This window comes from Oncorhynchus mykiss, chromosome 19 (assembly GCF_013265735.2).
Source record: "Oncorhynchus mykiss isolate Arlee chromosome 19, USDA_OmykA_1.1, whole genome shotgun sequence".
In the NCBI taxonomy this organism is placed as follows: domain Eukaryota; kingdom Metazoa; phylum Chordata; class Actinopteri; order Salmoniformes; family Salmonidae; genus Oncorhynchus; species Oncorhynchus mykiss.
In genome coordinates, this window is record NC_048583.1 from 11,598,186 (window position 1) to 11,615,729 (window position 17,544).

General features: G+C 42.7%; 1 protein-coding gene across 1 annotated transcript in view; it reads left to right on the plus strand.

The window, feature by feature from the left end:
* Positions 1-17,544, plus strand: part of LOC110497374 (rho GTPase-activating protein 10) — a 67,994-nt gene that overhangs the window by 34,802 nt on the left and 15,648 nt on the right. The window contains exons 7-19 of the mRNA XM_021573450.2: positions 315-419; positions 1,441-1,570; positions 1,660-1,766; positions 2,022-2,116; positions 3,151-3,232; positions 3,404-3,446; positions 3,556-3,624; positions 4,701-4,775; positions 6,965-7,049; positions 9,628-9,686; positions 12,194-12,299; positions 13,999-14,158; positions 16,733-16,862. Of these exons, the coding sequence (XP_021429125.2) occupies positions 315-419; positions 1,441-1,570; positions 1,660-1,766; positions 2,022-2,116; positions 3,151-3,232; positions 3,404-3,446; positions 3,556-3,624; positions 4,701-4,775; positions 6,965-7,049; positions 9,628-9,686; positions 12,194-12,299; positions 13,999-14,158; positions 16,733-16,862 (1,246 nt within the window). The remainder of the gene's footprint in view (positions 1-314; positions 420-1,440; positions 1,571-1,659; positions 1,767-2,021; positions 2,117-3,150; positions 3,233-3,403; positions 3,447-3,555; positions 3,625-4,700; positions 4,776-6,964; positions 7,050-9,627; positions 9,687-12,193; positions 12,300-13,998; positions 14,159-16,732; positions 16,863-17,544) is intronic.

A 17,544-nucleotide genomic window follows, 5' to 3' on the forward strand; every position in this document is an offset into this window, starting at 1 on the left:
TGAGTGAACGAACTGCTGGCGAATGCACCTTTAGTACTTGTCTAGCATGGTCAGCAGTTCTCTTTTACAGTGCTCATTAACTTAGTACTCTTAAAGTAGTGTACACTACAGTTAGTGTTTTATATAGGTTCCCGAGCAGTCAAAAGAAGTGTGTTTATAAACCAGCCCTGAAAGTGAGTGTGAGAAATCAGATGAAAGTCTTCATTCCCTGTAAACCTGAGAAACAATGTGAAAAGTGTTGACGCCCCCAGGTTATAATGCATTAAAATAAATGTCATTTATACACTCGTGTCCCATGTTCGTTCTCTCCCCAGATGCTGGCGTTCTTTCAGACAGTGTTCACCTTCTACCACCAGGGATTTGAGCTGGCCAATGACTTTAACCACTACAAGAAAGCCTTACAGATCAATATACAAAATGTGAGACCTTAGTCATCATCCAGGTCTTATTAGATTTCTATTTAAAGATGTAATCCCCCATTTAGGGGAAACAGCGCCACTGTCTGCTCCCAGCACCTTTGTTGTTTTTGGTCAACATTTCTGCAGTGCAGATTCGGCTATTCTATCGAGCATGCAATGATGTCCGGTGGGAAGGGGTGTTTTGCAGTAACTTTTGTCGTAATAGCCCAGTCTGACGTTTTTTTTTTAACCATTAAGGATTACATTTTTAACCACATAGTACAAGGATGTCAGTATACTTTATGAGACAAAGTGGTGTAAATATAGGTAGGTATGTGGCATGTGTCTGTGAGCAAGGCACGTCACCTTAATTGTTCCTGTAAATCGCTCTGGATAAAAGTGTCTGCTAAATGACAAACATTTTAATTGAGGTGATGATCATTTCCATCAATTTTAGAATTATAATACGTTTTTGTCCTAGAGGGACATGTCTTGTACACAGAGTATTGCTCTAAATACTACAGATTACACACTCATCACAAAAACTGTACATACACCCCACGTTACCCATGTTATACATATCCTACATTTGAATGTTGGCTCATAATATATCTATAAAGTTGATCTGCTTCTAGTGGGACTTTCCCTAGGTACTTGAGGTGCTTTTTTTGTTGTTTTGACTCACACTATTGTTAATGGTGTTTGGGTTAGTCTTAGTGTTTTGATTATGTTCTTTGACCCCAAGCTTTCACTTTCACTCACTCTCCAAAGGGAGCTCTGCATTGTGTAATTGACCCCTGCATGACCATTTTAGCTAGGGTCACAAGGGGTGTCTTCCTTCCTTGGGTGTCTCCCTGTAGTCAATGTACTACATTGTGAAACTTGACACAAAAAAAACAATTAACCTTCATTTAAGGTTAGGGTTAAGTTTAAGATTAGGGGCATAGACAAGGTTGGGGTTCATTTTTATATCAGTTTGGAGAGAAGTTGCTTTGCCGCTCGACCCGATAGTAACAAGACCCCCCCCCCCCCCCCCATATAGACACGGAGTCGGTTTGAGGGCACGCGGGTGGAGGTGTTTGAGCTGATGAAGAGGATAAGGGAGGTTCCCCAGGAGTACAGACAGACCAGCCCCATCAGCAGCGAAGGATACCTCTACGTTCAGGAGAAACGTAAGGATAGAGGAACGACGCGTGTGTCCAAGAGGGGAGGGCAGTTTAAACTGGTTGTGTTCCAATGAAATGTGTGTTGTCTCCCCCAGGGCCCCCTCCTTTTGGTTCCAGTTGGGTGAAGCGTTACTGCACGTTTGTGAAGGAACAGAAAATCCTACACATGGTCACCTTTGACCACAGGTCAGGAGGAAAGATGGTGAGTCGTGACCCATACAATCAAAGACAGGTTTTGGAAGCTATACAGAGTATGGTCCAAGTAGCACATCAAATGATTGATTATTCAATGTGTGTATCCATCCCTATTCAAATACATCTATGAAGTCATAATCTGTCAAATCGACAATTACCATTGAAACCCGCATTAAAAGTGCAGTCTGTAGTCATTTTATAAGGAACAACTCTCTTTCGTGCCATCAGAACAGGCTCTCTGAACAGTGATTCTCTCCCTCAGGGCGAGACTGAGTCGGTCACCCTCAAGTCTTGTGTCCGCAAAACCACAGACATGCTGGACAGGCGGTTCTGTCTCGATATAGAAATCACAGACCGGTATGTCGTCACATTGCACTACACCCATTACACTTCTCAATCACTTCAGTCATCATGTGTTCTCTGTGGTAAGACAAACTTTCCACAACCACCTGTTAAAGTATCTCGTCTCATCTAGGAAATAAGGGGGATTTTTAGATGGATTCCCCTCAAGATCACCAGAAGTCATTGACTCATACATTTAGTACATAAACCAGGGGGGGTTGGCCAGTACCATCTAGGGTGGGGGGGAGAGGGGGCGAGGTCTATGCCATTAGACCTGGAAAATGTGATTGTGTTGCCACACTTGTAGCTTATTCATGCACTGTTGGCAGCCTTCCCAAATACACAGTAACACTCCCCATTTAACAGTTCTGCTTGAAGCCTTCGCTCTACACAGGTCCTGTGTACAGTAGAGCTGAGAGAGCTGCTCTCTAGCCTAACACAGGATTGGGTTGGAGAGGATTTGTCATGGAAGATGGCCCCTCCACATAGCTGAGAGGATTCTCTATGCTCCTCCACTACACTTGGTTGTGATAGATATGGCTCTTTATGTCACTCTGCTGAACCAAACTGCTATTCTGTCTGGGGTATTATTAGCAACCGCAACCCCAAAGCTTAGAGGGTTTGAAATTTGTGTTGCACTCCCGGTGCCTGCTTGTCAGCCTGCAGATGTAAGGTATATGGTATCTGAGAGCAACAGGTTAGGGTTAGCCTGATGTGGTAGCCTATTATAAAAACTAGGGTAACTGAAGCTCAGGTATTCCTGTAATTTTGCTATTTAAGAGCCCAGCCCCTCTGACACATTTTAGGCCTGATTCTAGATCAATCTTAGACACATGAATTGACTTAGTAGTAATAGTAGTTTGTTGGAACCCCAGGCCCAGTCTGACAGAGAGAATTAGATGAGATTGACTGTACTTTACAATCCCCAAGGGTGAAATTAGTTTGTCATACAGCTGCCATAATTAAAAACGGAACAAATCCTCACGCCATTTAAAAAAAATAATAATCACAAGGCTATTACAATAAATAATTGTGTGTTCTGTTCCAAGACCGGGAACGGTCCTCACGGTCCAGTCGCTGTCGGAAGATGACCACAAGTTCTGGATTCACGCCATGGGTGGGAAAGAACCAGTGAGTAACCACATCATCCTGACAGCTCCCCTGTAGTGTCTATTGTCTATTGAACTCTACTGAAATTCTATGAAAGTGGTACATTAATGCCAACAAGTATTTTTTGGTTTGTGGTGACCCCTTGGATATCAAAAGATCTGTGGAAAGCTACATATAATAATTTTTTTACAGGCTGGGCAGTACTTGGGTAAAACCTTTTCAAAAGAACGTGGAAGTAAGTATACAATGATTTAGAAGCCCCTGATCTCAATCATTTCAATGTAATCTCTGATAATTCGAATGTCTTTTGAATCATTTAAATAACTGTTGTCATGACTCTGCAGTCGATGCACAGCTAGATGACGTAGGATTGTCATTTGTGAAGAATGCCATCAACGCCATTGAGGCGAGAGGTAAGACGATGCATGATGACAACAGAAGGCCTAGGCAATATAAAGCCTACAGAAGTGTACTTTGAGGTTAGCTGCCTGGCTAGAGCAGGGGTGGGCATTCATTTTGTCTCTGTGGGGGGGATCGGGGTTTCAAATTTCAGGTGAGGGCCGCGCATTTCTTTTCCGGACTGATTTTATGTTAAAAGCAATTTATGGCAGTTATTTGAAAATATAAATCTGTTATTTATACGTACTTTCTATCACGTTTTAGTGGTTCAAGAGTGGCCAATGGTTGTGCTAGTTTTGTTTTTTTACTCCAGCCTCCCTCTGAAGTTTGCCCACATCTGGGGTAGAGCGGTAAAGAGGGTTTTGTGAAATGTTGTGATGTCTCCCTTTTAACACATGAGGGCAGGCTTGGACCAATATCCAGTCATAACTTTTTGTGCTGTGGCCACTGTTCATAGTTTACAGGTAGTGGGGCAACATATACACGGAGTGTACAAAACATTAAGAATACCTTCTTAATATTGAGTTGCACCCCCTTTTGCCCTCAAAGGCTCAATTCGTTGAGGCATGGACTCTACAAGGTGTCGAAAGCATTCGACAGGGATGCTGACCGATGTGGACTCCAATGCTTCCCACAGTTGTCAAGTTGGCTGGTGGACCATTCTTGATAGAGGAAATTGTTGAGTGTGAGAAACCCAGCAGTGTTGCAGTTCTTGACACACTCAAACCGGTGCGCCTGGCACCTACTACCATACCCCATTCAAAGGCACTATTTTGTCTTGCCCATTCACCCTCTGAATGGCACACATACACAATCCATGTCTCAATTGTCTCCAGGCTTAAAAATCCTTTAACATTTCTCCTCTCCTTCATCTACACTGATTGAAGTGGATTTAACAAGTGACCTCAGTAAGGGATCGTAGCTTTCACCTGGTCAGTCGGTCATGGAAAGAGCAGGTGTCCTTAATATTTTGTGCACTCAGTGAAGAAGCCCATCTTTTGATTTGAGAAACTGTATTTTCAAATTTGATCCATTCATCTTCTTATGATTGTTTGTGCTATTAAGGGCCATGTAACCTGTCTGTTGACAGGTATCAATGACCAGGGCCTGTACAGAGTGGTGGGGGTCAGCTCCAAAGTCCAGAAGCTCCTTAGCCTAATGATCGGTAAGACATGCTCATTTAGCACCCTTTAAAGTAACTGTCCAGTGAAAATCACTGAAGTTAATATTCTGTTAACTCATACCCAAATGATGCTGTTGACTCATCCTATACTCATATTTGAGGCTAAAGCATACATTTGAGGAAAAAACACTTTAAAATCCCACCTCAAACTTGTATCTCCAACAAAAAAGGTCTGCCATTTTGTCAATGTCATCCTGTGTAGGATTAGCTGGCCAATCGGTCTGCTCGCATTAATGTTTTTAACGACCGGTATACGCCCACACCATTCTGTTGGGGTATGACCACACCATTCCAACACACAAAAGCTGCTTTAGAAAAAAACCCATACTTAATTACATTTTGGGGATGGGAGGAAAACGATTTCACTCATATTGTAATTAATTATAGGTCATATTTCATAAAAATATGGAACCTCTGGACAGTTAAATTAATACAGTAGGCATTGTAGGCATTGTGTCTGAGCTACTTAGTAGTATTCCGAGTAATGGTTTCCTGGGACTTAGACGACGATGTAAGCCTGAGTGCAACAAGTGCTGCTGGTTCGGCATTGGCATTCAGATAGCAGGGGGGTGCCTGAGAGGCCCCCTTCCTGCCTGCACCCGGCCGTCCTTGCAGGGACTTCACTTGAGTTGCTCAGCGGGAGCTGAAAATTTGATTTCCTCGCCCCCCCCCCCCCTAAATGTTATTTCTTGCTCTCTTTCTCCTACTCTTTCTACCCCGCCATCCTAATGTTCTTTTATCCCCCTCATCTTTCTTTATCCTCTACCCCCCTTTTTCACGACTGCCCTCCCTAGACACCATCTGTGTCTCGTCGGCTGTGTGTTCTGAATCTGAATGGTAACAAACCCAGTCTGCCACCAGGCTGTCCCGGAGCCCACTCCAAACTTTCCACCTGAACTTGCCGACTCATACTTCACAGCCCATTGGCACACTGTCTGCTGGTGCAGACTGGGTTCAATTAGTATCGGTTTTCTTTCAAATACCATATGGACACAGGTAACTCTGAGGTAGTTGAGATTTAGGTCACCAGTCATTTATTTTGTTACGCTGTCTTCGTCAGGTTAACCATAAAACACAAGCATTTTGCCAACAGCCAAATCAGTGTATGATGTGTGGGTTAACAAAACGAGACCCTGAAGAAAGTCTTTAGATTTACTTCATCCCTCACCTCCTTTCATATCTCACCCACTAACATGGGCAGAGTCCGATCAGTGGGGGGGGGGTGTGTTAGTTAGTCGTGACCAGATCGCCACCCTGCGCGTAGTTGACAATTCACTGGACCAGATGTAGGGAAACACTCCAGTTCAATGGAGGGGTTAGAACGAGGCCAAAACAGCAGAAGTGGATCACATTATTTTCCCACTGTGCTCACAAATCTCTGACAGTAGATTGACAGAACTCCTAAAGCTTAACATAGAGAATGGCTATTTTACAGCTGGGAATTTCACTGCTGGGAATAGAGGTAAAAGGACTTGGATACTACTAGTGTAGTCAGTCATGTCCAAATACATATGTTAGAGAACTATGTGGGTTAGTTCATATTGATGTGCGCATTACAGTAGCTAAAAGACACACACACCACTCTCCCACCATCTGTAGCTGTGTACACACACATTTGGCTGTTGGCCTTCTAGGAAAACATTTGGTCCAGCCTGTTGATGTTGGACAGGCCACTGTTCTGTGTGTAAATAAACACAGCCCTTCTGGTTTTAGTACTGAAGGGAATACAGTCAAATGAAGTACATAAATGGCCTGGAGCAGCAACCTACCTCCCACCAAGTCTAACCCCTTGGAGACCTCCTGGTGACCTGGGGCTTGGCCTCGTACCAACCTCTGACTCAAACACACTCAACTGGTGGATCATTCATCAGGTCAGACCAGTATAGTTAAGCCTGGCTCGGTCCAGTTTGACTCCGTAGTGTGAGAAGGCTATACTTTAAGCCAGCCAGCAATCGCCACTGAGCAGAACTGCTCCTCAAGACTACTGCATTGCTTTTATCCACATTTGACTTTATTTATATTTTAGCTTCTTTGCAGCCATTCACTTCACCATAGGGTTAAGTTACAATACACTAGTTGAACAAGTTTAGGCTCAGGGTATCATGGGAATTGGAGTGTACTCTACTAAAGTAAAAAGTATTGGTGCTTTGTATAATTTGTTGATATTGCAGATGAGAAGAGTAACGATGTGGATCTGTCTACGTGTGAGGACTGGGATGTGAAAACAATCACCAGCACGCTAAAGCTGTATTTGAGGTAAGGATCCTTTTGTGACTCAATCACTCAGTCTGCTACATAATCGCTAGGTTATGTATTCATGTCGGCTATTATGTCTTATTAGCAAGCTGTGGAGACTTTATGATAACTGTTCGTCATTGTCTGAGTTTGAAGTTATTCTACTCCGGGGGTAGAAGCATAAAATCACTTCCTGGAGCTCAACTCCTGCAATGCAACAGGACATTCACATTGCCGCATAGACATCCATGCATTTAAATTCAGACACATAATCAATCCACTTCATCAACCGACCCCGTCTCTCTGACTTCATTATTCCCAGTCGCTGTGTGTTCTAAGAAATCCGTTGTTGACCTAAGACTTAATTGGTAGGGAGTCTTGGCCACTTTCTAGGAAGAAGAGCTGCATCCCTGGCTTCAGGTAGTTTATCATCCATCTTTGAATGTATTGATTAGGTGACCAGGTGAAAAACAAAATGGTGTCCTGTGGCAGGTATTTTAACTAATTTACCGCCACACAACCAAGCAGTGATATGAATACATTAACTTGATAGGGATTTTAGTGTCATTGTTTCTCCTCTGATCAAATCAATCACTCAAAATAGGTTGGATGCCACATATTAAAGGAATCCTGTTTTTTTTTGTTCAAAGATGAGTCAATTGATTATATAGATTAAGTTATTGCTTGCTTTTTCAAATAGCAATTCATTTAACTGATAGTCCTAGATTTGAAATAAAAACACTATCTGCAAGGTAACTAGTTAAATGTACCCTAAAAGCTAAGCCAAAGTTCTGTTAGCTAACAAACAAATTCTCACTGCATATTCTGACACCAATGCAATTACGGTGTCCAACAGAAACTGAGTGGTATTTTCACTCTGTAGTGCTGCATAAACTGAAGGGATGTTAGAGGTTTGGTTGGTTATGGAGCGATTTACTGAATAAAATTATAGCCAACTTATCGTTAACCCAGGCCAGTCTGTTACACTTTCTTCTGCACTTGTTTTGGAATTAGTTCATTACTCTTGTTCAGTCTTCCATGTGCTGTAAAAGGTTTAGTTATCAAAATTAAATTATAAAAGATTGGCAAGTTCACCAGTGCAATTGCCATATAGCCTATTAAATAATAAACTTTGAGTGAGCCAAGTCTATTTTTCCATCAATTGAACAACAATAAATAAAGAGGATTTTAGCTTAGTGGTCAATGTAAAAGCATGGGAACTGGAATGGTGTCAGTCTGTCCTCTGATAGGCTAGCAGGTCAGAAGTCACAGCAACTTGTGTTGTGACTGGCCAGATTTTGCTGCCCGCCCGCAACCCTTACAGGAAGTATTTTGATGTTGCTTGCTGTGGGTCATGGGACTAACTCTCTCCCAGGCTGGTCCCAGATCTGTTTGTGAGCTCTTGCCAACTCCTATGCTCGTTGGCCTCCGAGTGGCGAAGTGGTCTAAGGCATCACTACAGACCCGGGTTCAATCCTGGGTTGTATCACAACCGGCCGTGATCAGGAGTCCCATAGGGCAGCGCACAATTGGCCCAGCGTTGGCCGGGGTAGGCCATCATTGTAAATAAGAATTTGTTCTTAACTGACTTGCCTCGTTAAATAAAGGTTCAATAAAAAATTGCTGTGAATTTTGCATGACTGCAGAAATGGATTTGGTCCCAGGCAGCGAACTGCCTTTCTGGTTTATGTCAAGGAGTTTTTCCTGTTTCATAATGAAACCTGACAGTCAGCCAGTGGGATTAGTGTCAGGCAAGTAACCGAAAGGTCGCTAGTTTGAATCCCCGAGCCGACAGGATGGGAAATCTGTCTGTGCCCTTGAGCAAGGCACTTAACCCTAATTTCTCCAGGGTCTATGTTAGTGGCAGACCCTGCCCCATTCTCAAATGGTATCTCAGGGAGAGTTGGGATATGCAAAGAAACACATTTCCAACTCACCCATGCATATTAATACATTTTTATAAGCACTCACTAAATTATAATTAAGACATTTAGATTGCTACTGAGATATTGCAGCTGTTAATGTGACTGTCATTTAAACATTGCACACGTCATATGATAAAATGTGTTACTTTTTTTTTACACAAGCAATCTAACAATCTAGGAAACCATCCAATCATATGATGTAATTAAACTCATCCATTGAGTCAGCTGAAACCTTATTACAGGCTTAAGTCTGCAGTAGAGACAGTAGATTTACTGTAAATCGTCCTGCAGCTCCATCCTCCATCTGTCTTCCTCTGGCCTGCTGCAGAGCCAGAGGGTCAGCCTCTCTCCTCCCCTGCTGCTCTGGTTCCTCAGGGGAGGCTAAGTGGCCTTGGCACAGGGCCTGGTGCAGCACCGTGAAAGGACCTTCAGAACTTGGTTATCTCACTGTGGCATGGTGCGCCATCTAATTCCATCCCGACACGGCCACATTAATCATTGTTGTGTGCAGACCCTATAAAACAGTGCTGCGTCTATTTCTGTCCCCCCCTCCCCCCCCCCCCCCCCGTATTCTCCCGCTCTTCTGCGCTCTCTTTTGGTCTCCACCTCTTCTACTCGCTCTTCTCACTTTTGCTCTCTTATGCATTCTCTCTTTCTTTCCTGTCTCTCTCTAGGAGTCTTCCTGAGCCACTGATGACCTATGGACTCTACAAAGACTTTATCGCCCCTGCAAGTAAGTTTGGGCCGTCCTCCTCACTCACAATAGTTCTGCTCAAAACAGATGTAAAACCACTCACAGGAGTGTAGGAGCAGAGCAAAGGAATGCTTCTCTATTTTATTGCACGTTATCAATGAGTGCAATGCTGTGTGCATGACTAGCAAGTGTTTGTCTGTGAGAAAATTCATTGTCTTAAGTATCCCAGTGTAGTTAGGTTGGTTATGAATCATTTTCATTGTCTCAGTAGTTCTATGGAAAACGGATGCCAGCGTAACTGTTTTGAATGTTTCACATCTTGTAGTCTAAACAAATGCTTGTTTTCCTCTAAAAGTGCCCCAGCATGTACCCATAAAGCCTTTCATGTGACCGAGAGATGTCTTCATCTCTCACACACACACACACACTTTAATTCAACCTTCATCTGCCTTTAAAGTAACCTTTGGTTCTTTGCAATTAAGGTAACTTAAAAGGGAAATGTTACCACCTGTTAAACACTATAAATCCTAGTATCCTACACTAATGTCCTCAAATGGCCCAGTGACTTTGAACAGAGAAACATGAAATTTCTCTCCCTATATAATCTTATTCCAATAGCCTTCCTGAAATGTCCTGAGTGATCCTCCTAACATGAATTACCCTCAAGTCCCATAATTGGATCACGATGGAGTGTTTTTATCAGCTGTTTGCAATGCCCTCATAATGCAGGTACAGAAATGCATTAGCAATAAATATTTTCTGAAAGATGACAGCATCCTTAAGAAGCTTTATTCCCTTATTCAAATTTGTGCCGTTCCCATAGTAATGGGGGGAGGGGGGTGCACGCCGGCTGTTTCTGTGTGTGGGCAGTAGCCATCAGATGCCTGTGTGGGTGTGTGAGGAAATGTTTAAGGGATGATCTTGTGGGTTTTATCACAACCCTTTTACACGGTAGCTTCTGTAGTATAAAGCTATCTCTCTATAGCCAGCAACAGTAGCCTACATATCCTCTGGCAAAATGCACTCATGTCTAATATCGGCGTCAAACAGGAAGTTTGCTGTTCATCTCCATACTCTTTTATTTGCTGTTAACCCTTTACTGCTTTCTTTTAAATATGGAACAACCCGTTGTAGCCTACACTAGCTGATTTTAAGGCAATGTAAACCGCATCCGTTGTTTTCTTGTATGGTAGCTTGTACTGGGCTAAACTGACTTTTGTGCTGGCATTCTGTTACCAAACTTTGCATCTGCACTGTTCTTCAACTGCATGTATTTTTGTAACCTTTTCAGTGAACAATTTCCAAAGTCGTCCTTGTGCATTGAGTTGTGGTACTTTGTTTTTAACTTAGAAATAATCCGATTTTGTTTGGCATACATTTTTAAAGTGAAGAAAAATGGTTGTCTCCACATTGTTACCTGCCTTACTGTAACTGCACCAATATTGACTAGAGCTGCCGACGATATTTAAAACGACCCTGTGTCTCCAGTGACTAGATCCGGAGTCGGTGGTTCCACATCTCCTACTGTGACCGCTCCTTCCAGAGTGAGATCTGACTGCACCAGAGCGCTTGGATTGATTATCACGGGGAAATCCAAATCCTTCTTGTTCTATGCTGTGCAGTTTCTCCGTTGTGGAGTCTCTCCCCCTAAGGAATGGATAGTACAGCACTGTAATAACACATAAATGGTGGTTCTGTTTTTGGTGGATTCCAATTGTAAAAAGAGACAAGTCTCTTTGGCAGATGAGCCCTGCATATACATCAATCAACAACAATGCCACTATACATATACACATCCATTACACTATAAATGAAAAGCGCAAACAACACATGAAACGCATTCTTCATTTAAAAAGCCTCCTAATGTCCATCTGAATTTGCATGTCATTCCACATGAGGTGCAAAAAAACTAAGAGAGTAGTTTCTCTGTGGAGATTGAAGGGATCTCCAGGGTTAGCCATCCCGGAGTCTAGTAACTTAGACATATTTAAGGTTAACAGTAAGGTGTGGTGGAAGTTTATGCAAAGAGGGCTTTATAGACGAGTGCAATGCACTGTGATAAACTGCGTCCAATGGCTTCAATACCGTGGCAGCTGCATTCATAGACAGTAGTTAATAACCAGAACGTTGAGATACTCATTGGTTTTCTGCTATTTAACAGAACGCAGGACTTGCTCCTATAGAAACCTTTTAATTCTCAATTCCTTAACTAACTCATCAACATACTTTTAGAACAATAGCTTTTCGTCAATCCAGTTGCGCAGATATTTATAAGTCGGGATACGGTCAATGTGGCCTCCATCCAAAGTACATATGCATAATTCAGAACTTTTTGTGATTTGAAAAATAACATGTACTTAGTTTTACCTTCATTAAATACCCATTTGGATTCAACAAAGGATTTCTGCAGAGCAATAAAGGTGACTCCTACAGCATGGTGCTGGCAACACCTGGGTTGTGGGTTTGATTCCCGCATGGTCCACATAAAATGATGGCACTTCTGTAAGCGACTGTCAAATAACCTTGTTTGTCCTGTTTTTAAACAGAGGGTGGTAGTCCAGAGTCTCGTAGCCAAGCCATCCACTGCCTGGTCCACAAGCTGCCTGAGAAGAACCGTCTGGTCCTGGGGCTACTGATGAAACACCTGGCTACGTGAGTTAGCAGCCTCGGTCTCGTACTCTTTCTCCACTGTCCTTGTTCCATCCCCCCCATCTTTCTCTCTTCTGTGTGTCTGTCTCTCTCTTCCCATCAATCTTTCCTTTCTCATGTTCTGTTCCAACTAAGTGCAGGCAGAGAACTCCCTCCCCACCCTGTCTTAGAACATCCCAGCACCCTCCACAATAGTAGTCAGCCGTTTAAACTTCTTCAACAGTTCTCTTTGCCTTTAATGAAATGGCCCGCTCCCTCCATTTCCCACCCGCTCCTCTGGGTATACCCCTCTCTCCAAACTGGACCGTTAGCTGTTACACAACTCGCCCTTTCAGAGATTAGATAGGATCTGAGATTTCAAAATAATCTTTGCTAACATTACAAGGTTTTACCTCAGCAACTCGCTTTTTATTTTTTTACGACAAACTAAATAGTAGCAAATTGAAGATAAGTATATAATCCTTGTTCCCTGAGGCAATCAAAGTCTGGAGGATCTTATTTCTTAGAGAACCTGCCCCAGGGTTCTCAGAGTAGAAGTAAAAAGGCATTTAAGTGCAGCAATTGAAATTGAATTTGGATTATCCAGCATGAAATTCTTCCGACTGGAGTTTATTTTTTTATTTTTTTTTAAAATTGGCTGCGTGTGTGGGGTGTGTTTTGACTGTGTGAGCTTGTCCTGCAGGGAGAGAGGCAAGCTGAAATTTCACACCGCTGTCTGAAATGGTTTGAGAGATGTGATAAAGGAAGGTTGTCACTCGGTGACATATTTAGGTCTGCAAAGGCTCCCTTTCATGCATTTCAACCATCACTCTGCTGAATGACAATTTGTCATTTTATACATTTTTAAGGAGAATATCTTAACCGGTCTAATGTGACTTTGAATTTAATTTGTCTTAACTTCTTATGAGCAACGTACATTTCTTACGAACCAAAATTGTAACAGTTGATTCACTTGATTCGTCTCTGTTTAAAAAAACAAATACAGCAACGCATGACAACGCCTCTCCTGCATGTGACCTACTTGTTGTGTGTATGTACTGACGTATGTGGAACTGATAGATGCGCGTGCAGACTACATTTCTATTGTTTTTAAATGTATGTAAATTGTAGTCTTGTCTGATGTCTTTTTCGTTGTGTACAGAGGAACCCAGTAAGACCAGCTTTGGCAATTGGCTTAAGGCTAATGGGAGTCTAAGCTCTGCAGTTTTTGGCAACTCTTCAGTCATTCTAAAGTCAAGTGAAAATTCCTGCCCTAGAAAAAAACAACCCAACTTAGCGTCCCCTTACTGTGAATCGGCTGAAATGCAACTGAAAAAGTTCAGTTTGAAGGGAAGGTCAATGTTCTTGAACAATCTATGAAGTGGTGATGAACTGGGTAATGATGTCAGTCAGAACTCTAGCTAACACCTATGAGGCCAAGCCAGAGATGCTGTTCGAGACACCTCTGACTGACATAACAAGGTGGTAGCAACACCTTCCTTCCTTGGCAAACTGTCAGACAGACGTTAGTAAGCCGTCAGACATGGAGTAATCAGATCTTCAAAGCGAATTAGAATTTTCTAGCTGAATTCTTCACAGTATACAGGCCTTCTAAAGTGTATGTATCCCCCTAAGGAAAACATTTTAAACATCAGGGAAAAGCACTCTAAATCCCTTGTCTATGAATTCATGAATTGTTATTCTCCCTGGTCTCCCCATGCAGTGTGGCGGCCCACAGTAAGTTGAACCTGATGACGGTGGCCAACCTGGGTGTGGTGTTTGGTCCCACCCTGATGAGGCCCCAGGAGGATACTGTGGCTGCCATCATGGACCTCAAGTTCCAGAACATTGTGGTGGAGATCCTCATCGAACAACACGAGAAGGTAACCACTGGATTCTTCTCTTGAACGAAACCGACGTCCGAACACACTCCTGAGCAGTGGTGTAATGTACTCAAGTAAAAACCTTTATTTAACCAGGTAGGCAAGTTGAGAACAAGTTCTCATTTTACAATTGTGACCTGACCAAGATAAAGCAATACAGTAGAAAAATAAGTCTATATACGGTTTGAGCAAATGAGGTGAGATAAGGGAGGTAAAGGCAAGCAAAAAAAAAAGGCTTGGGGGGTGACCAGAGACCTGCTACTTAAATAGTTTTTTGGGGTATCTGTACTTTACTATTGATATTTTTGACAACTTTTACTTCACTACATTCCTTAAGAAAATAATGTAGTTTTTACTCCGTACATTTTCCCTGATACCCAAAAGTACTTGTTACATTTTGAAAGCTTAGCAGGACAGAAAAATTGTCCAATTCACGCACTTATCAAGAGAACATCTTTAGGTCATCCATACTGCCTCTCATCTGGCAGACTCACTAAACGCATGTTTGATTTGTAAATTGTCTGTTGGCGTGTGCTCCTGGCTATCCATAATTTGAAAAAAGAAAATGATGCATTCTGGTTTGCTTAATATAAGGAATTTGAATACGTAAGTTACTTTTGATACTTAAGTATATTTAAAACCAAATACTTTCACTGAAGTAGTATTTTTACAGGGTGACTTTTACTTGAGTCATTTAAGGCATCGTTACTTTTGCTCAAGTATGACAATTCGGTACTTTTTCCACCATTGCTCCTGAGCTTGTCCCCCTGACCACAGTAACATCTATAGACCCATCCTCTAATATTGTTCCTCAAAGCTGCAACCAGAGGAAAGCTTGTCTTAAACGCACTGCAGAGACTTGTCTCCATTGCTGGCAATGGGATTTTGAGGACATTGCCTAAAATGTCACTCAGAGCAATGTATAAGCATTTCCTCGTTTGTAATATTCTTCACATTTTATGAGTACAGTAAAACTTATTGAAATCCCTGTTTGTCTTTGGTTAGGGCTCTAAGACAAATGAAACTGTGTAAAGCAGCTTATTGATAAGAAGCATTAAATAGTTTTTATCTATGTGTTTGACATAATGTAGAGATGATCACTTTGAGCTGACTACAGAACCTGGCTGACATCATTCCATCTACCCAGCGGTTGACGTACAAAGCAGAGATTCTCACTTTGCCCCTTTTTTGTGCTTAAATGATATCCAGTATGTCATGGTACTCTGACATCTACAAGGGTACATGGAAGGTCCTTTGCCTAGCCTACAGGGTTTAAGTCCCATTTTGAGCCATGCTACAACAGAACTGTAATCTGCTTTTAATTAATGTAAATAGTCATCTGCCTACATCTATAGAGTGGCTCAATTCCCAGAGTCAAAACAGAAAGGGTTGAGATTATGTGATCTGTATTCTGGCCAGCTATAAGATGCCAAGAGTACACCTAAACTCCAAAACATGAATTGACCATGGATTCCTTGTCAATTTCGAGCTCCTCTATTTCTAACAGTCCAAATAGAAAGCGCTCAACCTTCAACCACCAAGCAATTAAAGTTTTGGTGAGGAGACACTTCCATATAAATAATGTTCCAGAACTTCACCAGGCACAGCACAATTTGAATGAAGACTTGGTGTCAGAGCCAGAATGTAATACCATTGGACGCTTTAAGAAAAGTAAAGTGCTGAGCTGCAAGACGAGAGGTGAGGGAGTTTTGCAGCCAGACAGACTGACATTAGCTTTCCTCTCAGGCCCAGCGCCTCCCTCCCCTCCTCTCTCCCTCCCCCTCTCTCCTTCTTGCCAGACTGTTGATACCCCCAGATGCTAGCAGACAGTGTTTTACATTCACATCCATCTGCAGAGATTGCTGAAACTCTGCTGCTCTCAACCATATCAGATTTCTCTCACACTATCGTCCTTTTTTTTCTCCTCCCAACTTTCTTTTATTTCCTTTTACCTTGCTCTCTTCCCTCCCTCTGATCCTCTGCCTAATTTCTTTCAACTCCACATCCTGAAGTTAGTCTGTATGTCAACACATCCACTACGTAAGCCTCCTCCAGATCTACTGTCCGTCAGTGGGTCAGCAGCGCCTTGGCTCCTCTGGCTCCTGTTCATTATGCACTAAACGGCGCTAAAACCAAGTGTTTGTCCAATGAAAACGGTTATTTTTGTTTTCTATTGCAAAAATGTTTTCTGTTGGGTGCTCTAATAAACACGATACTGCTTTCAGCAGCTTCCTTATTCCCTAGACTGGATTTGGTCCTAGTGTTTCGGGGTCTAAGTTTATGTTAACCCTGATGTAAGTTGCAAAGGAAAATCCAATGTGTTTTCCTAGTGCGCAATAAGTGAGCAAAGTGCATCTCAACTGTCCCTAGAGATACCCATGCTGCTAGGCTAAAGTGCTTTGCTATCTGACTTGTGTCAGTAAAATGTGTTTTGAAGAGCTCTAAGGTCAAATGAGGACATGCCTCGGCTCAATATGCTCCGTCTTTGCTTTGAGGGAGTAGTTAAACACATTTTGGTTATGCGCACACAGTATCCCCCGCCACTCACACACACGCTTACTCTTCTTGTTTCAGATCTTTGGGGATGTCCCAGGCGCGTCTTCCCCAGGGCTCTCTGCCCCCACCAGGCAGTCCAAGAAACTGTCGGTTCGACAGAACCGACCCCTTGCCGTCTATAATCCAAAGACCGTGGACCTGCAGACGGGTAAGAGACAGAGCCCTAACGTTACATCCTCAGCCAGGCTTGCTGAAAGGTTGAGTTGGAATGAGGGACCCCTACTCATGACTCAGGTATTTGACTAAACGATCCCAGTAAAGGTTCCTGTACTATATGAAGCTGGTGTTGCACCTTTGTAAACCTGCACAATAGCTAATATAAAGGGGACAGCTGTACCAGGCCCCTCCTCCCACACTGCTCTACCAGGAGAGCTTGGTGATTTAGCCTGACGTGACTTGACCTGCTGCCCTACTGTAAACCCCAGATCCCCAGCCCCCATCAGCTCCTCCTCCTGGAACATGACCTAAAGGAGGCCGAATCTGCTTATCAGACGGAGTCTCCTCCCTTCATATTGCTCCAGGCTTTTACCATTGGGGTATTTTAATACCTGGGATGAAAAATATATAATCCTCTCTTTAACCATATTGTGTTCGGAGTCTGTGGATTATGTTTTTAAAGTGATGTCTAACTACCTGGCGGAGAACGTTTTTAATTTTTTAAATATATGTGTGGGCAAATATACCCAGTAGATATGGGCGACTACGCTGAAGGCTGCGTCCGCACCTAGATTATGTATCCATGGAAAACTGATAAGCCAAGGGCTTTATTCTATGGGGCTGAAAATGGTTGAAGGAGAACTGAGGGCATCCATAGATTTGTCTATCATTTT